Raw genomic sequence first — 21,785 nt, forward strand, 5'->3', positions numbered from 1 at the left:
GTATACGAGCACGCGTTATTTCCGTGCACGTTTCGACTGCACGTCGCTTTTTCAAGCACGGTATTTTACCGTTTGGCGGAAAATAGCGCAAATCGTAGTTATCGAATTGGCTGGATTTCACGCGGTATAAATACTCTTATCTTAATCGCCGTCACATTGTACGTCCAACGACCGAACAACCTACTCTATAGTTACGTTGAAAAGTAGCGTAGAAGAAAAATCGTCAAACGTCATTGCGTTTCTGTAAAAAGAAAAAAAAAGCATCTCTTTACTTCGAATATTTGTCGTCGCTCTATGCCGTTCGTTCGACTCGGATAAATTTTTATCCGCCATTCTTACCCTATCGATACTCCGGAGCGAACGATCGTCGCACCTCGGTAAAATACGCACGGTAAAATATTACCAAGGCTGCGTAGTATCCCGCTGCTGATCGGTGAAAACGAACGAACGCAACGTGCCGCGTAATCGAAACGGACTGCGATCATCGGAATCGAGTGTCCGGTCGGACGGAGCTTTATCCTCTGACAAACAAGCAAGCGTCCGAGATGGATAAATCCATCCTTTCGATCGATGAATCTCATCGCCGAGACCGAGACCGAGACCGAGACAGCGTCCACCCCGTAAGTCGAACCTACGTATTCCATGTTATAATATTTCTCCGCGAACGTAGTACGTGGTAGTAGAGGTGGGGGTGGGTAGCTTCTTCGGAACAACCATCGACGCATCCCATTTTCCAACCGCGGACGTACGTACGAACGAAATTCGCGTCTATCCAGCGGAAACGACCAAATTGATGATAACCGACGCAACACGTACACGTCCAACGACTCTGGCAAACTCGATTTATGAAATCGAGCCGCATCGGTGGTACACGACCGTTCCAGACGTAGTAGATACGAATATAGTTACCGTCTTAATTATAAAATCAACGGTATACGTACTTGCGTCTCGACCGTCGAAACGAAATATTCGACCGATTTACGAGAAACAGAAGGGGTTTAGATCCCGTTCAAGAGCGTACGAGCAAAAAACCGTACCTCGAATCGTTGCGACGTCGGTACAATTCTAAAATTATTTGTTACGACTAGCTCGAACGTAACGTTTTACGAGCGCGTAATTCACATATTGATTCAATCGATCGTTTACGAAACTCTCGTTGATATATTAAAAAGAAAAAAAAAAGAAAGAAAAGAAAAAAGGAAATTGAGTAGATTCGAAAGGTATAAGATTCTACGTAGATAAGATCTTTGCGTAGATATCGACGTAGATGTCGACGAGCGATCGAGACCGGGCGACATCGCGACGAACGTAAAAAGATAAATCCTGTACCCGAATCTACGAAGGTATCGTTCTTCCTTCTCCGCTACTACCGAGAGAATCGGCAGCGAATGGCAAAAATCATTTATTCTTCGTTCTATCGATGTTTCACCCTTCGCATCGATTCGGTATACGGTACGTACGGCCCTGAGCCCTGTAACGTCGATCGTTAGCATCGTTTCGGATAAGAATCGGTATGACCGCTATGACCGGTGTTTCTATACACCGATGTACGTAACGATACCGTCGCGTCCCTCAACCGGTAGCAAAGACCGAGCAATTCGTAGAGCAATCGAGAAAGAAATCGTGCTTTTCCGCGCGATGGACAAAAGGGGTCGTGTCGGAGGGGAATCGATATGGGGCAGGTAGGCGGTCGAAGGCATTTCAACTCGGGGTGGAGAGGGTAGACGGAGGAGAAGTGGTCGGGGTGGTTGAGCTGGCAGGGGAGCCAGGTATCGATTGCAGGCTGCGAGAGGAGAAAGAACCCCTCCCGTTGCTCCATGCCCTCTTTCCAGCCCACGCACTACGGGTCACCGGGTCAAAGCTCACGGCCGGCTCACTGTTGCTTCTGCCTTTTCTCGTCGCCGTTTCGATAGTACGACGTTCTCCCCGTGCACCTCGCAGCAAATAGAAAGAAGCGGCGTTGCGATTTTCGGTTAAAACCGCGAAGAAATTTCGCCGCGCTCTTTCGCCACCCACGTCTTTATTTATTACGTCGACTGGTCGCTCCGCTGACTATGAAAATCGTCTTGTTTCGCCTTCGTGGATATTGCCCGCGAAACGATTACAACGAAAATACGTAATCTAATCGCTTAATGGACCGCCGCTCGTTGTCGCTGCTGCTTGGTTGATACGACGACCTATCAGTTGGACGTCGCAGCGTGTCGACGATTATTCGCGCCTTGCTTTAGAAACTTACGCGCAACACTACCGTTGACTCCTTTCGAAGTTTCTAATCCATTAGCGGTAATTTGTTTACGCTTCGACAGGCGATGACGTATAGATGATCGATAGCAGGATTCCTGTATTTTCTTGGTAGATCCGGCTCGCTGAATGTCCAACGGCGCTTTTACGCGTTTCGTGCAATCACGTAGCGATACAAAAATATCGGATCTTTATCGGTAGCCGAATATGCGATATCCCTTTTGTACGTTTCTTCTAATTTCTTCTAGGGGTAAAAAGAGATTAATTTCGACTACGAATATCCGTTCCGTTTGAAAAAGAAGGAACCTTTGGAACCGAACGATCGTGGATCGATATAAAATAGCGAAGAGTAACGAGCGAATCAGAGACGGAAGAAAATAGGAGCCATTATGGTTGAGAGAGAGAGAGAGAGACGGATGGTGCGCTCGAAAAGCTGATACTCGGGACTGATCGTACTTCCGGTGACCGCATCCTTATCGGTATCGTTTACGCTCTCTGTCGCTTTCATCGCTACTCTTCCAACCTGGTTCTTTCTTTTTACGTTTCGAACGCCCGATAACCGATAGCGCGATATTTCGAGAGAAACCGACGACTCGTTGAATCGGTAGCTTCTCCCAGCCACCGACTCCGAAAGGCTCGATGCCGAACTTTCGCAACAACTATACGCGAAACGATGACGCGATGCGATCTGTTTTTTTTTCTCGTTTTTGCAAACTTGGTCGCTAGAATCCAATTTTCCAGTTAACCCGACCCAACGAGATCTACCTCTACAGACAGGATTTCGTTCTCGCTGATAAAATATAGAAAAACGTTGTTACCCGTGCTAACGTAACGCGATGCTCGTATTCAGACTGACTCGTAATACCGGTATTTCCATCTCGCTACCATCCACACCGGACAATTCTCATCCATACGTATATCGTGGAGAGAGTTACGAGGTCTTCGTATCGAGCAGCGCGAGTTCACCTACTTTCTCGTATCGTGAAACGCGATCGTCCTTCGACGTTCGAGTCGCCGAAATCGAGCAGAGATGCCGAATCGTAGCGTCTCCGTTGTTTCTCGATGCTCAAAGTAAAAGGAAAGCGGGGAAAAAAGCACCACCTAGGTCGAAACGAGGCGCCGTACAGACTTTCGATGTACCGATACGATCGCGCGACCGTGCGAGTCCTTCGTTGGAAAGGAAGAGTAGCGAGATCGTCGAAACTAAAGCCACGGGGAGTCGAGTATCGCGAAGCTCGGTCGTCGGGTGATCCTTGAATATTCGTTATCGTTTCGACAGGAGCCAAGCTCGAGCTCCAGGGACGACCGAACGTTTCTGGAGTGGTGTGCACTCGAGTATAATTAGATGTCCCAGTTTACACGGCATCTCATTATGGAATCCATTCTGCCAGCCACAAAAGCTACGATACGTGCTTACATCGGCCGCCTTCCGTTCTCCACCCACTCGATAATAAGCTCACCGCCTTATCGAAATTAACCATCTGCCTCGTTGCGCTTCTTGTATTTCACCCGCCCGACCGTTTCAAACACGATCGAACGATCGCCCCTTCGTTTCTTCCTAATCCTTTTCCTTCTGCCTCGCCCCTTTTCAACGCGCGCCCGCTTATCGACGTTCTCACAGTGACAACGTAACATCGTTTCAAAATCACGTACCAACGGACCGACGATATTTCATCCTCACGCCACGCGATAACGTATATTTTCTAAAGCTAATACGCGACAAAATGCTTGGCAATTACAACGGTCGAACGTTGTATCCTCGGCTCTTTCCAGTCTCCAGCTACACATACGATAACGTTAATTATTTATATTAATTATAATTGGTTATATCAATTATCGATGCGATTTAGTTGGTCGAAACGGATCAACGCTTCGACCAATCGTACACTTGGTTTTAACGTAGATAAGAACGTCCATAAGGTTTCGAGCATACGACTAATATTTTTCTCTTATACGTTTTCGATATATACGTTGATTCGAGAAGGAGACAGCTGGCATTAGACGCGACGTTTAGCTTTCGTACGTTTCGTCCGATGGGTATTCGCAGGTAGGTACGTATACCGTAACGATTATCTTACTGTAAATCGATCAAGGTGCCCGTATAAATACTTTGGAGCGGCAGTGTACATCGATCTTTCGTTGAAAGCGTATATATATCGGCTATTTAGACGTAGCTCGAGCGTTAATTTTGGATTAGCTCTGATACGCGCGATGCTTCCATAAGGATAGAGAAATTACTAATCAGCGGACCGAGGACCGCGCACACATAAACGAACATTATAAGAATCGATCGCGTGTTTCAACCGGTAAAAACGCCGATTTTTTCGCTTTTCACTCGTTGCGCGAGCTGTTACTTGGTCTTTCGTAACGTCGCGTACGCGGTAATCGATTTGAAGGATGATTTTGACGAAAAGATAATCTCCCCGAGTTGTACCTCGAACGATCGATGCAATCGGACAATCGTAGAGGTATCAGTCGTACGTTTTCCTTATTAACGAAAAAATCCACAACGAATGCAATACGATACTCGAAAGACAGATCGCGCCAATAAAATCTTCCAACCGTTATCAAATTGGATCGAACTTTACCGGATCCAGAGACAGAGGTTCTCTTCTCCGAAAAGTATGAAACTTAACAGAGCCACCGGGCAATCGACTTTCGAAAATTCGAAAACGCGAAAACGCTTTAAAAAGCGTGGGAGTGTGTTTCTCGTTCGTCGATAATTACGTTGCCAGCGATATAGGAGGAAACGATTCTACGATACGTTCGATATGGATGCATCTAGCAAAGAGGCAGGAACCTCGTAGAGGGTGGAATCCGGTGTAATTAGTAGTTCACGCTTGACCTATTAAAAAACTTGTCCATTCGCTCGCTACGAGAGCCATTGTGCTCCGGGCTCGTCAAAATAATCAGCTGCGATCAGCCTTGTTCGTCGTTGAACCGAATTCTCGGTCCATCGATTCGGCCAACGCCTCTAATTAGTATCATTTAACGATTTCAATTTCTCGCTACTCGTTCCGCGATCGAGCTACGCGCATTTTTAAGCAAACTCGTATTTTGCGTCTAGACGGAAATTTGATATCACCGAGGGGGCACCTTTCGGATCAAAGTTCGTAAAGGCTGGTTAATTAACCGCATCGGTCGATGGAAACGTACGATAGCTGTACCAACGGGAACGGCATAATCGGCGGGGGCTTCGAATCGAATCGAATCGAATGGAATGGAATCGAATCGCCGTTCCAGCGATCACGGCATCGAGCAACATCGAATTGGCAAGAGGAAGAAAAATAAGGTTCGGCGTGACGCGAGACGAAGGCGAAGCCCCGTACTACGGCCCTTTGGCGAAAGAGTTTCGGTGCTCCCTGGAATTTTTTCTTACTCGAGGGAAGATAGCCAGCGAATCGAGCCCGGTGCCGCTTCGAAGTAGCTCAAGGTTCGCCGTTAAGACCGCGGCGTCGCGTTATAGCTAAACCATTTGTACGAGAAAGAGAAAGAAAACGAATTATTCCGAGTGGAAAGTTGGCCCGGCGAATCTTAAACCGCTGGACGACTGCTGGAGGATAGCAAAGAGCCCGATTAAACCGGACCCGAAGAAAGAGAAGAGGACAAAAGGGTAAAAAGGAAAACACGGGACGTATCGCGCGGCTGTTTTCTCACAGTTTCCGCCCCGAAACCTCCCGAGTACCTAGAGAATTTTGTTTTCGCGGAGGTAAACGCTCGAAATAAATTGTCCAGAAAATACGATTTCCTTCCTTCGCCAACGCTCAACGAGCCCCCGTTTAATTCTTCCGCGTTTCGTTGTTACTTTCGAAAGCGTGGTCGGAAACTATGGCGAAATTTCGTGCAACTCGGTCCCGGTAAGTCGTCATATCGGAAGCGAAATCGATCGAAGCGATCGGTCGATTCGACGGATATGCAAAAGTTGCTACGCGAAGAGCTCGTAGAAGAGAAACATGCCTTAGATAGGCAACCGTTTGTAACGTCGATGATCCAAGGTCACGCGTAGAATCCATCAGAGGAATAGGAGTTGAAATTCAACGAGACGAATTTAGACCGCGGCCTTCGGCTCGGATTCACCTCGATGTAACCGTACAAGTTCGATCAGCCGAACGCTGCTCGATTCGTTCGACTATTATTTTAATCGCGTTTTTCGTTCAAACCCGCAATGCCGCAGACTTATCAACGAATTCGATATTTCGTTTTAAACCAACGATCAAATTATACAAGATTAACGTGATTATACGTACAATGACCTGCCGTTCGACAAAATTTCTACTTTATTAATTATTTCAATCTATTTCTCTATGTACTGTGACAATATTGAAAAAGGGGGGAGGAGGGAAAGAAGAAAGAAGAAAGAAGAAAGAAAAAGGAATTAAACGGCGTGTCTGTACTTTCTCTTAGTCGTCCGATCTCCGTTATGTATCTTGGAACAAATAACGCGACAACGCGAAGAAATTTAAGTTGCCCGAACTAGACGAAACATGCCTCGTCGTTTATGGTCGGTTTTCGTTCGTTCGGTTTCGTTCTTACAGATATGGCATCGTTGTTGTCTCTGGATCGGTCGAAGCGACGAAAGCGACGCGGAAAAACGAGCCAGGTTGCGAGAAAACAAGTTTCGTAACGAGAGCGTATATTCCACGGCTCGTTTCCGAAATTTCGTCGGTAGTCTGGCGAGCGTCAAGGCCTCGAGCGTAAACAATTCGATTAGGTCAAGATTCGCTTGGCCGATTTTATCCCGCGAAAAGAATCCCTTCTATCCGTAGGCGAAGCGTTACGTTCGAACGGCAAACAGTCATGTTCCAACGTCGTAGCGCGCAATGTCCGTGGCCTTTATAGCATTTACCGCGTTTCCTATACCTCGTAACGTACAATTTCGCCACTCGATAGAAAGTTTGAAACGTTAACGGCGTATCCTGGCCTTTGCCTTTTACCTGATAACCCGAGTCGTTGGTAACGCGCTACTCTCGATAACGCGAAACAAACAAAGGACCTTTCGTCCTCTCGTACTTTGGTAACACGTGGTGAAAAATTGCGTTCTAGGAACCGCGGTAGAAGGAGGTAGCTGTGTAACGAGAAATTGCGTCACGTTATCGGAGAATATAGAGGATACGCGCAAAAGCAAGTGGAAAATATAGAATAAAACGTGGACTCGTCGAAATAAATCTTACTCGTGCAACGTCGTCGAATCTAATTTGCTCTTAACGTTCGACGTACGATCATTCTCGAACGTTTTTGAACGAAAAACGAGAACGTTCGACGCGAAACGTTGGAAAAAGATCGTGGCAAATTTAAACACCGCGCAAACGCAAACGAAGCAAGCGCTTGATAAACATACGATGACGGATCATCGTTTGTTTTCGAGTTGTAAGATTTGTTTCGCTTATTCGAAAATTCTTCTTCCCTCGGGAGAAATTGTCGAAAAAGTTGAAACGACGATTGATAGGAAAATTTACCTCTATCGATGGACGCAGGGGTCGGCATCGATGCGACGAGAGAGAGGATATCAGTGGCAGTGATATCGTAGACTCGAACGAGCCTCCTCGTCCACTTCCTCCTCCTCTTCCTCCTCTTCTTCGTCTTCTTCTTCTTCCTCTTCTTCCTCGTCCTCCTCGTCTTCGTCTTCAGGACGAGGCACGGATCTAGTGGTCATCTCCGTCTTACCCACGGCCGCGAGTTCATCCTTACCACGCCCGATAACACCTACCCTCTCGAACAAACGCGTAAATAAACGTTTTCAACACATCCATTAAAACAACGGTCGAAATAACGCGATCGATCGTGAAAGATAATCGGAGCGCGCGAGAAATCCGTCGACCAACGGTATTCGTAAGAGATTCGAAAAAAGCTCGTTATTTATAGATTTGTACATGTTGGCGAATTGCACGGGAATTTCGAAATTCCTTGCCGTTAGAAAACTTTTCCAAATTTCGAAAGCTTGAAACCAATCGCGCGCTAGTTGCGAATAAACTTATTCCCAGTGGTTCGATGGTTCGATGGTTCGATGGTTCGATGGTTCCTGCTTCGGCGGAAAACATTTCAAACGTTTGGGGGGATCGAACGATCGACGGAGAAGAGACGGAGCTCGGTGAAATCGAGTAATTCGCTTTAAACGACGAAATCGTTCCAAGACAGCTTGGTTCGTTCGCGTTTGTCAAACTCGGCACGGTCGTGAAATAAATACGCGATAACGAATACGTACCGCGAGTTGAACTCGAGCTAAGCTAAGTCGAGTAAGATAATCGAGCGAATTAATTATAAAACGGACCACCTTTCGCCACAAGGGGTTTCCCTTCGATCGAATCGGTTTATACCTCGGGCAACGTTCCCACTCGAGAAATCGGAGATTTTCTCGAACGCTTAGTAGTACGATAGGTACGATTCGTTGAAACGATAAACGAAATATAGATAGAGCTGCTTTTTTACAAAACACAACTCGAACAGTTTACGGATAAAAGGTGCAAAGATAGGGGGGAATCGTTCCCGTAGTCGGTTAAAGTCGGAAGAGCTGGAGTGGATAATTGATAATAACCGATCGACAGGTTCCGATATTTATGGAGCACTCCCAGGCGGCATGCACGCACTTCCTTCCTGTACACCTTTAACGCTCACCGTATCACTCGTTATTTCCATACGTTAACATTCGTCGTGTATTTTTCTCCTTCGCGACAAACGATACAAAATTTCAACGAAACGTCTCTACGCTATCGCGATCGAAATTTCTTATCCGCGTCGATATTAAAGTCAACGATCAAAGGTAATTGCAAGGGCAAAACATCTTCCATCGTATATTATTTCCTGGCAATTCTGCTAGACCGTACGCGTAGCACGAGTTACCGTAACGTAAATATATCAACAGCCATTGATTTCGTTTGTACGAGGAAATAACATTTTTGTAAGATCGAATCAAGCTCGATTGCCCTTTGATATCACGCTACCTCGCGTACCTCCAATTCATCGCTGCGCTTCGTTCGTATCCTCTATTTAAATGCTTCGTATTTTCCATCAAATTTGAACGTGAAATTTTATTTCATTTTTCAACGATCGGACAACGTCCGATCGTTCCGCTTCCTACGCTTCGAAGCTCCATACACTACTATACGTACAACTATATATAACTATGTATAACGATACAAACCAAGGGAAAAGGAAAATATACGAATACCAAAGCCCATCGAAAGATGTTAAAATCGAACAAGGTCGTTCGATCGACGTTTGCTGCGCGTCGATCGACTCGCGAAACGTCACGACGCTCCGTGCGAAAATTCTTTCGCCGACGAGATAAAATATCGCGGTCTTTAACTTTCGTTACTTAGAACGCGTAATTTAGAATGTTCGACCGTGACAAAGGCGTAGTTCGCGCTGGCGTGTATATCGTTAATAAGGACAGCGGTAGGACGCCGAGAACCGAATACCTCGTGTTCCGCACTCGGCGCTCTAGTGCACTCGAGAGGAGGCCAAGAGCCCTGAAACGTATCGCTGCTAATTTCTTTCAAAGAGAAACACGTCCTCGGTGAACCGAGGCTCTCCGCCCTCGGACCTTGCTAACGTCTATTCCGCTGAAACACGTATTTCGGTCTGGGTCTCGGTCTCGGTCTCGGTCTCGGTCTCGGTCTCGGTCCGAATATCACGATGCTGCGCCGTCGCTCAATTTTTAAATCTCTGCCCGTTTTGATCCTCCTTTAAATCTCTAAATCCGTTGTTCGGTCGCGGTGTCCGAAGCAGCTCGGAAAACACCGACGATTCTCTCGTTCGTTCGAGGTTCGCTTCTTCGGGTTGTCGCGAAAATAATTCAAAGGGCAAGATGTATCTTGTATCTCGAGATTACACGAGGCGGAGCATCTAATCGCGAGTAACTCTGATCGAGACTCTTCGATCTCGAAAGTGAAAGATCTTGAAATTCCAAGATCGCGTTACGAAAGGCGAAAAATTCGCCAATACAAATTTCCAAGATCCGCGGTTTCCGCGATTCTTCCATTTCGAGATTAAAAAGATTTCTTCGTCGCTTAACGCGTTGACTGCCGCAACCAGATATATCACGCCGTAACCTTTAATTTTTCAACAAAGTATCGTGCTTTTGGGCGCCTTTTCTTCGATCATGTTGTCCGAGTCACGTTCGCCTTGTCGACGATCTCTTGCTCCAAGAGATTCGCTTTATTTCAATCGTTCTAAGATTTAGCGTGGATCACCCACCACCACCACCATGGCCAGTCAACGTGTTAACACGCAAATTTTGTTTACGCGTCTACTTGCTATCGTCGAGTTGAAAGCTATCGGATCGTTTTTAAAGACTCACCTCAAGTTTCACGACTGCCTCTCGTCCTCGTCACTGAGCAGGCGACCATCTCCGCGACGTATCTCTTCTTTGTTCGCGACTTTTCCTCTCTAGGAACCTCCTTCGACCGACATTTCGCCACGCTTGCATATGCATATTACTCTATTGCTCGACTATGCCGTTGCTTCTCCTTCTTATCGCATTTCAATCGTCACTGTACCGGATCGCCAGACCGATTCGGAGTTCGCTTTTACCACAAAGTCAGTTCCCTTCGCAGCATCTTTTTCTCTCGATTTTACACTCGATTCCCGTACGATCCGCGTCCTTATTCTTCATCGTCGTTCACTCGCGCTCCTAAATTTCTCCCAAGTTTCTGTTTCAACCGTATCGAATGTTACCCGACACGACGATACACGACGGAAATTTCCGACCAATTGTTCGTAAACACGACGTACGCAACGTACAAATTCTAAATGGCAAATGTAGTTGCACGCGTCGAATCGAGGCAAATCGTGCTTAAATTGTTTATACGAATGTTGGATTTCTATCGAGAAACGTGTTCGCGCAGTGTTTAACCGGATGAAACGATTCCTGATGTTTTTAATCGTTTCTACCTTACGATATTCGCTATATCGACAATTCTCTAAAGCTAAAAGAATCAACGCTACGAAGCAAGTACGAGAAATTCAATGAAAATCGTTCGAAGCTTTCGAGGTAGTAATTTCTCTGTAAGGAGGACGAACCAGCGAATTTACCATTACGTTGACGAAATACTCATTCGCCGAACTACCATGTCCCTTATCTTTCTTTCTTTCTTTCTTTCTTTTTTATTTTCTTTTTTTTTTCTCCCTTTTTTCTTTTATCGTTATCCCTGTTAATCCTGCGATATCGATAGATACGTATCAATGATACTACGAAAATGACTCGAATCCGTAGAAGAAATACCGTATATATCTTTCTTCGAAATATATTCCTCTATTTTCAGCTTTTTCAGAAAAAATTACCATTGCACGTTATAATAACGCAAATATATAACGCGTAAATTTCACTAAATCGATTAAAGGAAGAAACTTTCTCAAATTTTATAGTTTCGTCTAGTTTTATATATGTATATTTACACGTACATCGCGTTCATTAGACGGCCAATAACTCGTTAATAATATCAATTAGAATACTACCTTTTCCCATCCAACACGATCAACGTCGGTATCGTTGATTAAGAATTGGAAAAAAAGAAAATAAGAAGAAAAAGGAGAAGAAAACGCGCTTAATCGTCAAACGTTAGATTTTCATCGTTTCTATCGTTAACGAATAAACGTTTTCAAAGTTGCTCTCATCCATGACGAAATCACTAACGAAGTAACTAATCGGCTAATTATTAGAATAATTAGAAACGTACCTACCGATGATTACGACGATTATTAGAAATAGAATTATAGAATTTACAATGCATCAAATATCTCACCGATATGAAGATAAACTAGGTCGCGTAAAAGTGTTACGAGCCATTTCGTCGGAAACTATTCAAGATACCAAGCAAACTCTTCTTTCATCCCCGCAGACTCGACGAGCTAACGTTCTCCTCGTTCCTTCGAAATAAAACGAGGCGTAAATTCTTTTACCTGCCTCCTTTGGGACAGCCCTTTTCTCCAAATAAGTCTATCGATCGATATTTCAATATTACAACGCCTTTAATAATTACATTAATAGGCATTTAATACTACGTAAATCGTAATAACGATACATGTTTCGTAGATATCCGATATATCGCTTCTTTGTAGCGAAAGCGTTCGAAAACGCAGAAACCTATGTAGCGTTTCAATTATTTTTATCGCTTTTTGCCCTTACCGAACTTTGATTTGAGCAAAAGTACCGTACGTGAGAATACATTCGCGCGGTACATCTATTGTCTTGGCGAAAATAAATTTTACATACTTGGCTTGCAAGTGAGTACAGTTGAAAATAGATGCTTCGATAAATTCCAACGATAAAATTGAAAAGACATCTTGTCTTTCGTTAAAACGTAATATACTTCGCTGAAACGTCAAGTTTCACCACACGCAACGTTCAAAATATCCTGCCTTTTTCATTTCAGTTTCATTTCAGTTTCATTTCAGTTTCGTTTCAGTTTCATTTCAGTTTCATCGCGCTTTACGACGCATGGAATATTAAAATTCAGAATTTCCGAAAATGCAACGTCTAAGCCATTTGGCCATTAAGAAGCTGGAACTTTTCTATTTTATTCGACCTGTCGCACACCTTTCTTTCGCTAAAACGTAGCAGCACGCTTTACAACACGTAGAATATTAAGACTTGACATTTTTTCAAAATACAATGTTCAAAGTGTGTAGCGTGCACTTTTCCACTATACTTTTTCCACTAGAATCTCCTATATTTTATTCAACGTGTTCCATTCTCATCCATTAAAATTTACCACTCACTTTATAGTACGCACAAAATGAAAAAATTGAATATTTCAAAAAATGCAATGTTCAAATCGTATATTTTTTTTCATTGGAACCTAGTTTATTTCCTGTCATATGAGACATCGAAATCTAAAATTGCCCAAAGCACGATACTTTCGATGATTTAAAGTGTCATCGAGCGCCAACATTAAGAAACGATTTCCAGCAGAAAGGAAATTTTATAATACCATCGGACCAACTACTACCTGTATCTTCCAATTTTATTCCCTTTATGTGCATGCCGTGTACAATCCTTATTACGTTTCGTGCATGATTCCGCGCGCGAAATGAACGACTAAGCATTTCCGTAATACGTAAATAAATATATAAGATAATTTGAATAATAATATATCGCGCCGTTTTATCCGACACTCGCGTATCAAACACGCGATTTTACGTTCAAAGAAATAACAGAACACGGTGACTCGCGAAATCGAACTCGCGTTTCAACGTTACTTGGGAAATTTTTATGTATATACGCGTATACGAAATGTCTTTAAATCTCATAAACACCGTGTAATGGGATACGGCTGTCGTGATTATATTAACAAACTTTGAAACCAGTCTGAAAATAATAGAACAATTATAAGATATTTATTCGAAGCATACGCTTGGCAAAAATCGTCGAAATATTTCAACGGTCGATTTTATTCGCTGTGTTAGTAAGTCACGATATTTAACGCCAACTGTATATGTTTAAGCCTACTACATTGTATACTAATTTTTCCATTAAGCGTACGCTTACGATAAATGTCTTGTAACTTTTATGTACATTTTCGGATTCTCTTCAAATTATGTACGCAATTATAATCACGATAATCGTGTCTCGTTACAGTACAGTGTTAACGAAATTTCAAAAAGCTTTATATAATACACACGATATACCGATACAAGTTTTCTCTGGTAAGGGTTTGAATACTTTCGTGAAAAGCCACGTTATGTTAATCAAACTCGCGTCTCGAGTCTCCGATATAACCTTATCTTTTGACATTTCGTGCAGTGAAAATGTCATGAAAAAATTGTCTCCCCCGTTCATGGCGGTTAAAAGGACAAAAAGAACAAGCAAAGAAAAGGAGAAAATGGAGACACGGACTTTCTCTTTCCCTTTTAAATAACTGCAGCATAGAAAGCTTCGTGAAATGTATATTGTAGGTAAAAGGAGGTAAAAGATGTAGGCGAGGCAAAAAAAAAGAAAAAAAAAGAAAAAAAAACAGGATAACAGAGAAACAACGGTGGCGTGCAATATTCCAGAAACGTTTAGTTTGTTACACAGCTATTCGATGATCAATAACTCAAAAAAATCACCGCCGTATGTCAGATTGCACTATCATGAATCAATCAATCTACAACCTTCGCTATAATCTCAACTTTGACGGTTAAATGCTTCTAAAAACACCCTGTCCGTATCCATATATTATATACGCGTACGTACGTTTCGCATAAGTCTCTATATACGTGTCTGCCTTTATCTATACATATATGGTACGCGGGGACATAACCATATATACACCTATTTATTTCCATTGAAGCGAGTATACGAAGAAACGATTTAAACGATAAATGAAATCAATCGATCTCGATTCTCTTAACAAAATAGCGAAAACTGAACGACGAATCGATTTATCGTTTGCATTATTCTCTACGGTCAATTTTTATCTATCCAATACGTTCTAATCTTTGTTCTAACTATCGCAGAACGTTAACACTACGATAAATTATCTTTATCAATTCGTTATATGTGCTTCATAAATTTCTTCGGCTTATTCATTATTATTATTATTTAAACATTAACGATTTTATACAAGAATAGTAATCACTTTAGTACTTATTGGATATTTACATTCCATTAAATAAGTCATTATTTGTTGTTACAGTATTAAACTAATCGGACAAGCGAACACACACTACGATATTAATTACAGCGAGTAGGGATCTATCGCATTTCTCTCTTGTCAATTACGATTCATAACCTTTCGTCAAATGTTCAAACGTACATGAATTTCATATCCTACAGCGTTAAACAATCATCTTCCATTTACGATAATATACACGATATACATACATACAGTATACATATATACATTTTCAATTTTACATGTTCATACGTACCTTGGAACACACATTCGTATCGACAATATATATTCGCAACAAATATATCGCACAATCATGGACAGAATATCACGCACAGGAATATTATAAGAAAAAAGAAAACAGACCGGATGATACAAAAAGGGAAAGAGAAAGAGAGACGAACAACCACTTTACAACAACATATTCACGGCATAAGCTCGCGCGGCCTACTGAAATATCAGAATCAGAAGGCATGCGTTGCCCTGACGGCTGGCTTCCCCCTCTAGATTCGATCCCCCACTAAGGGTAACTCACCCCCACTAGGGTTGTCAGCAGAAATGTATGTTTGAAAGACTAAAAATAGGCTTGAGTGAACTGATTTTCTAGGGATGGAAATCATTGTGAAATGATAAAATTGTGACGATAAGGATACTGATCTTCGCGATATTATTTACATGATAAAATAAATGAAACAGTCCATCGTGTATACGTACACATATATTATACAATGACTGAACGTAACTAAAAGTAATTCATCTGTGTATTCTAAAAGTAATCAATGTTATATAGTTTATTCGTTGGAATCATTGTACAAGTTGTTATGTCAATGGTAAAAATATTTGCACTGAATTGCTTCGTGTTCTCCATTGTGTGTTTGCATAAGTACAAGTATAAGCTGATTGAAGATAAAAGTAATACTTCGTGTAATACAAATCGTTACTTGGTTCGCATTTATGTCAAATAATAAATATCTTTCAAATTAAATAACTTATTATTGGTATCGAATGAGTTAATTTCTTTTCTATAAATATAGTAAATATTCTTTTACTTTTTCTATGAATCCCAAAACAGTTAATCACTGTCAGGCTTTTACAAACTGAACAATTTTTCATAATAATTTTGACGGTTTGTATCAATATGCATACATATATATATATATATATATATATACACACACACACACACACACACACGCACGCACGCACGCACGCGCACACGCACGCATATATATATAAATCAAACTACAAATTATTAGTACATATCTTATTTATTAGATAGAAAACATTTTTATTAAATATAAGTATTCTTTCACTGATATAATGTAATTTGATACACACTCGCACACACAAATATTTTAATAAATAAAATATTGTATACTATCATACCGCTTTGGTATATAAAATACTTTGACAGCGACTGGCTATCACTCAAGACCATAACCTTTCGTTTGTAATGATACAAGTTTCTACTTAAATAAATCTAGAATTAATTCGCGACAGCAGAGAGAGCAGAGAGAGAGCAGAAACAGTATTTCGATCGGTCGTTCGAAAAAGTTGAAACAAAAAGTGTGCATACCTAGACTATACTATATTATAAATTTACATAAACACAAAGTGTCCTAAATGAATGAAGACGTATTCAGACGAATAAAAGGTAGATTAAAATCAGAATATTATTCAATGAATAATGAATGGCTGAGAGATTGTATAGAGTTTTACGTAAATCAACATGAAAATGTAAGTATTAATTTTATGTATATCTAAATGAATTTTATCGCACAATTCTATAATACGCGTGAAGCATGCCTTACATTTGAAGTACAATTATTAACATCACATTTTAAGTTTGGCTACATACATACTACATTTGTTTCTGTAAAACGTCGTAAATGTAAAATACTCGTATTATTGTTATAAATTTTTATACTTTGTTATAATTAATCTTATTTTCAGCCAGGCCCAGAAAAGATTTTACAATTTGTAAAAGAACAATGGCAACTCGGTGATTTGCGTAAAATTAATAATGAAAATGGATGTTTACCTTGCAATCTGTCGGATCAAAAATTTATTATTTTATCTGGAAACTATATTCTTCAGGTACATATATAAGTAAATAAAATACCTACATATATATTTGCGTAGATAATTGATTAATTAAAATTGTAATAATCTAGGTAGAACAAATGTATGATATTGCAACATCGAAATATAAACAATTAGAGCATATTAGGAACGCTCATATTTCAAAAATAGATCTATCCGAAGCAGAAAAAATGGAAAAATGGCAACCTCCGAAAAAAAGAATGATACAATTACGACTAACGGATGGATTGCAAGATTTAATTGGAATTGAATATAATTATATATCTCGACTGAATGTATGTTAATATTTACTATATATTTTTCAATAACATATTTGAATTGATATAAAGGTCTGGTTAAGCTAAAACATTATTATTATTATTATTATTATTATTATTATTATTATTATTCTTTTTCTCCTTCTCTATTAAATAAAGACATAAATTTAAGAATGTTCTAAAAGTACGATACAAATGTAAAATACTCTTATATCTTTTTCAAGGATATGCTATTACCAGGATATAAAGTTATGATAACGGGTCCATTGAAATGTCGTAAAGGTGTTTTGTTATTAGAAGAAGGAAAGTTGAAAGGAATTGGTGGTGAAGTGGATAGCTTGTTAATACCTAATGCGATGGAAAATGTTTTAGCTAGAGCTCTGTGAGTTTAAATTAATATTAAAAATTTTGCAAGGATAATAAGGAAATCAAAATAGGAGTAAACTATAAATCAAGTCAATTGAAGCTAAATTAAATATTAAGTTATATTTTGGAAAGTCTTGATAATAACTTTAATATTATATACGTGTATTTATCATTTACAGAAATCTTTCAGAAAATCCTGATCCCTATAGCGATAATGAGACTAAATCAAATAATATTAGATCACAAGTACCACAAATGGACCAAGTCCTTTTTGAAGAAGACTTCGAAGTAAATCCTGAAGATATTTTCAAAACTGAAGATTCCCATAACGAAGATCGTAAAAAATCGAAAATTAAGAATACTAACACAGACGTTAAAAGAGTTCAAAGTTACGAAAATGAAGGAGTTTTAAATGATAATGTTCATTTTCAGAGAGGAATTAATAACGCTAACACTGAAATTAAGAGACTTTTAAGTCATGAAAATGAAGAAACGTTAATTGATGATGAGTGTTTTCAAACAGAAACTGAATTTACCAGCGATCAAGTTAAAACGGATCAAAGTTGTGGAAACGAAAAAATCCTGGATGATGACGATTGTTTTTTAGAGATGGTTATCTTAATATTTTATTTTATTAAGAGATAAAATTGTAAAATTAGTCGGTATAAAGCGTAGCTTTAAATTTAATCAACCTTTGAACGAACATACTTTATTACAGGTTGACGAAGAACAATTTACAGAAGCATTAATAGAGCAGAAAAGTATTGCGTTGCCATTTAGGACTTTGCCAAAAGAGGGAAGCGATGACATTATTGTAATAACCGATGAGAAAGCTGTAACAGATGTAAAATATGACGCCTTTAGAGAAACTAGAGAGAAAGATTCGTCACATTTAAATTTCAAGTCGTGTACTGCCAAGACAGATTCATCGATTTCAAAAATAGGAGAAAAACAAAAATCTTTGTTAAGCGACGGAAAAAAAAGAGTATGTTATTGGACTCGTTCCGCCCGATATTAATTTATGTACTTCGTTAAAAAGTAGTACAAACTGCTGCTTTCTATTTTGAAAATTATCATCTTTAAAACATGTTCAGTTGTACAATATCTCAGGTTTCAACTTCACCTCGTACAACAATAGCTTCGAAGAAGGGTAGAATGGATAAGCAGATTACAGAATTTATAAAAGGAGTAAATGCTCCAGAAGAGCCGAAAATTTGCGAATTTATCTACGATATTAATAATGAAATAATAACAACCACAACTTTTAAAACTATTCGAGGTCACGTCCAAGTCCTCGGAAAACTAACAAAACAAGATCCATCTTGGATTTTGCAAGCTACAATAGCAGATGGTACTGGAACAATAGAAGTTTCTTTCTCAAATAAGGTGCTGAACTCTAATTTATTTAAGTGAAAATGAGAATTTATTAGCAAATCCAGTGTGTTTTTAATAACCACACATTTTATGATTTTAGATTCTAGAAAATTTACTAGGTTTCAGTGTCCGAGAGTTTTCATTGAAAAAGAAATTGAGGAAAAAAAATCCAGAAATTGAGCATGAACTTAGGATGGTATTTTGCCTTCACATTTTTATAAAATGCTTTATAGTATCATCATAATTTTTAAACATATTTATTATTTTCATTATTTGAACTTTTTATGCTTCATAAAGAATATATGAACATTTCAGAGTTTTCGTAATGCAGAAAAAGAGATGAAAGCTCTGGATGCACTCTTAAAATTAGAATTAAATAGAGATGAAAGACCAACAGTAATCGAAATTACTGATTTAACTCAGGAACAGAAAGAAATAATAGACAGGAGAGTAAAAGCTTTTTTACTTGAAAACAACGTTTAAATCATGGTTTATTTGCAGTGGAAGAATAATTCAATGAATCAATGTGTTTGATAAAATAAAATCTCATAAAATATAAATGAAAGAGGTAAAATAAACATTTTGTAATAAATATAACAATATAATGAAGTGTTATTTTCACCAAATCTTTGGATATAATAAAAGATATATAACAAGTAGTTTGTTATTTAATACATTTAATTATATCTCAACGATAAACGGCGGTATTCATTATAATTTAAAACCCGAATGAATAGCTACTATACCGCTATTTAAATTTTCATACGTTACATTTCTAAAACCTGCTACTTCGATCATGTCCTAAAATAGTAATTAGAAATTAAATATACATATACACACACACACACACACACACACGTATATATAGACTTGTAACTTAAATAACATAAATATCGTGTTACCATGTCGCACAACTTACTTTAAATTCTTCTTGTTTTGGGAATTTTCTAATACTTTCAACAAGATATTGATAGGGCTGCCATTCTCCCGCTATAAGTGTACCCAACACAGGTATTATTTGAAATGAATATTGATCATAGAGCCTAAAAATTTTATTTTGTCATGCATAGATATCCAGCGTAGAAGACTTTAAATAATTGTTACTTTATCCTAAAAGGAATTAGTTACCATTTCAAGATATTATTATCTACATGACTGAATTCCAAACACATAAAACAACCACCAGGAGTAAGTACTCTGTACGCTTCAGAAAGTACCTACAACAAATATCGTTATTCCTTTGTAAAATATGAGTATAAAATCTATTTATACTTAGAGAAAGATATATCATTGAAGTTCAATGTTAATTTGATAAAAATTTTATAAGATTGATTTACCTTTCCAATATGTGTTACATTTCTTATTCCAAAGGCTATTGTGTAAGCATTATATGAATCGTCCTCGAAAGGAAGCTTTTCTGCATCACATTGCTTCCAATCAATATTAAAATTATTTTGATCTGTCCATCCTAAGTTTTTTGCTCTTACTTTACCAACGTCTAACATATTCTTATTTATATCACAAACTGTTACAGAACTTTTTACATCTTGGTAATTAGGGGTATTCTTTAAATAATTTAAATATCTGAATGTAATATCTCCTGTGCCACCAGCCGAATCTAATAATTTGGTGCCATGAGTTGGTCCAAGCCTCTGAATGAATATATCTTTCCAAATGCGATGAATTCCAAAACTCATAGCATCATTCATTCGATCGTACGAATTTGCTACCTTCTCAAAAACTGTATATACTAAAAAGTTGTTCGATTAACTTGATAAATCTGACATTACAGATATACGAGATTAAAGGTTAATGCAGAAACAAATTACACGAAATGCTTAAGAATTAATATAAATTGTATTAGTTTGACTATCCTAAAAGCTCTTAAAATACAAATTATATCGAACAATTTGTTCTGATTCTTTTGAACAATTTGTATCTTGATTCTTTGTATATTTTCCGTTTATATATAATGTTGTTTCTCGTAAACAAAATTATAAATATTTCTATAATACAGGGTATGCTTCCTTTGGGAATAAAAAGTTTTGTTACCTATAGGGATGATATATATAAAGGAACAAAAGGCAAAATTGTTCAGATAACTACATAAATTATAAAATGTACCTTCTTTCACTTTATCACTTTCTTTGACAGTTTTGTATCCAAAATGTGTTGTTTTCTCATTATTATTAGTTGCAGTGGCATCTGAGAAACATTTCTCAAAGACGAGAGTAATTCTTTTATTTTTTGTTAAATTTAAAAGAAGTCTTCGTTTTTCCATCTTTCTGCGATATTTTATCAATAACCACATATACATATATATGCATATATTAAAAGATAAATTGCTTCCCTTATCGGTAAAATATTTTAAGGTTATCTTTATTTTTCAATTACATACGTATGGTGGTGTGAACGTTGCTAAAATTTATATTCGATATAATAGATTATTATCAAATAGGATAACTCTACGTTAGAGGCACAATAAGATTATATATATATATATATATATAATTATTTACAATCTATCTAGTTTACTATACTAAGAAATATTGTAGACATTGGTTTTGAAAGCACTTTAATTTTAAGAATTTGTTGAAAACAATGAAATTAGACAATGCGCAGATTCGAAGTAATATATCTCAAATATTTTTACTTAATAGGAGAAACCAAAGCTGTGATTTCTAATGTATGCGTGCCAAATAAATTGTATCGTGTTGTGTATATTGTATCGTATGCGACTAAAAAATATGTGTTATTTTACTTTTAGAACAAATATTTTTCTCGTATTGCCATTATTCTTTATGACAAATTAGATTTTAATTACGTGCACGTATTTCATTTTTAATAATTTCCT

The 21,785-nt window shown here is 38.7% G+C and overlaps 3 protein-coding genes across 14 annotated transcripts in view; 1 reads left to right on the forward strand and 2 right to left on the reverse strand.

The window, feature by feature from the left end:
* LOC117156189 (kynurenine/alpha-aminoadipate aminotransferase, mitochondrial) overlaps window positions 1-15,293 on the reverse strand; it is a 28,701-nt gene extending 13,408 nt beyond the window's left edge. The window contains exons 1-3 of one of the 9 annotated variants that reach the window (XM_076624315.1): window positions 15,091-15,293; window positions 10,538-10,870; window positions 7,698-7,944 (exon numbers count right to left, since the gene is read on the reverse strand). In XM_076624315.1, the coding sequence (XP_076480430.1) occupies window positions 7,698-7,725 (28 nt within the window). In that variant the 5' untranslated portion in view covers window positions 7,726-7,944; window positions 10,538-10,870; window positions 15,091-15,293. The other 8 variants (XM_076624314.1, XM_076624318.1, XM_076624317.1 and 5 more) reach the window with 8 other exon arrangements.
* Window positions 15,294-16,073: 780 nt separating this feature from the next.
* Window positions 16,074-19,590, forward strand: LOC117156353 (recQ-mediated genome instability protein 1). Of its 4 annotated transcripts, XM_033333294.2 has the most exons (10): window positions 16,589-16,722; window positions 16,789-16,928; window positions 17,006-17,209; window positions 17,416-17,573; window positions 17,737-17,845; window positions 17,990-18,169; window positions 18,276-18,542; window positions 18,668-18,943; window positions 19,032-19,127; window positions 19,247-19,590. In XM_033333294.2, exons 1-10 carry the CDS (start codon window positions 16,596-16,598, stop codon window positions 19,412-19,414), a joined length of 1,725 nt encoding a protein of 574 aa, XP_033189185.2. In that variant the 5' UTR covers window positions 16,589-16,595; the 3' UTR covers window positions 19,415-19,590. The 4 variants fall into 4 exon arrangements, with proteins under 4 accessions (XP_033189184.2, XP_076480439.1, XP_033189185.2 ...); XM_033333293.2 differs by lacking the exon at window positions 16,589-16,722 and adding an exon at window positions 16,074-16,568 and having other exon boundaries at window positions 16,785-16,928; window positions 17,737-18,169; XM_076624324.1 differs by lacking the exon at window positions 16,589-16,722 and adding an exon at window positions 16,077-16,568 and having other exon boundaries at window positions 17,737-18,169.
* On the reverse strand, window positions 19,406-21,395 carry Coq5 (ubiquinone biosynthesis protein COQ3, mitochondrial). The gene is made up of 5 exons (XM_033333299.2): window positions 21,056-21,395; window positions 20,269-20,681; window positions 20,060-20,148; window positions 19,851-19,974; window positions 19,406-19,732 (listed from the first exon to the last, which is right to left on the reverse strand). The coding sequence occupies exons 1-5, from the start codon at window positions 21,246-21,248 to the stop codon at window positions 19,643-19,645; spliced, it is 909 nt and encodes a 302-aa protein (XP_033189190.1). The 5' UTR covers window positions 21,249-21,395; the 3' UTR covers window positions 19,406-19,642.
* Between the last annotated feature and the right edge of the window lie 390 nt (window positions 21,396-21,785).

This window comes from Bombus vancouverensis, chromosome 14 (assembly GCF_051014615.1).
Source record: "Bombus vancouverensis nearcticus chromosome 14, iyBomVanc1_principal, whole genome shotgun sequence".
Classification (NCBI taxonomy): domain Eukaryota; kingdom Metazoa; phylum Arthropoda; class Insecta; order Hymenoptera; family Apidae; genus Bombus; species Bombus vancouverensis.

Excerpts from the sequence above, each read along its gene's own strand:
- LOC117156353 (XM_076624323.1), top strand. The coding sequence starts at position 16,596 with ATGAATTTTATCGCACAATTCTATAATACGCGTGAAGCATGCCTTACA. Across the intron at positions 18,170-18,275 it reads ACGATTGTTTTTTAGAGATG|GTTGACGAAGAACAATTTAC; the intron begins GTTATCTTAATA and ends ACTTTATTACAG. Across the intron at positions 19,128-19,246 it reads TTGAGCATGAACTTAGGATG|AGTTTTCGTAATGCAGAAAA; the intron begins GTATTTTGCCTT and ends TGAACATTTCAG.
- Coq5 (XM_033333299.2), bottom strand. The coding sequence starts at position 21,248 with ATGTATATGTGGTTATTGATAAAATATCGCAGAAAGATGGAAAAACGA. Across the intron at positions 20,682-21,055 it reads AAGTGATAAAGTGAAAGAAG|TATATACAGTTTTTGAGAAG; the intron begins GTACATTTTATA and ends ACAACTTTTTAG. Across the intron at positions 19,975-20,059 it reads GATAATAATATCTTGAAATG|GCTCTATGATCAATATTCAT; the intron begins GTAACTAATTCC and ends TAAAATTTTTAG.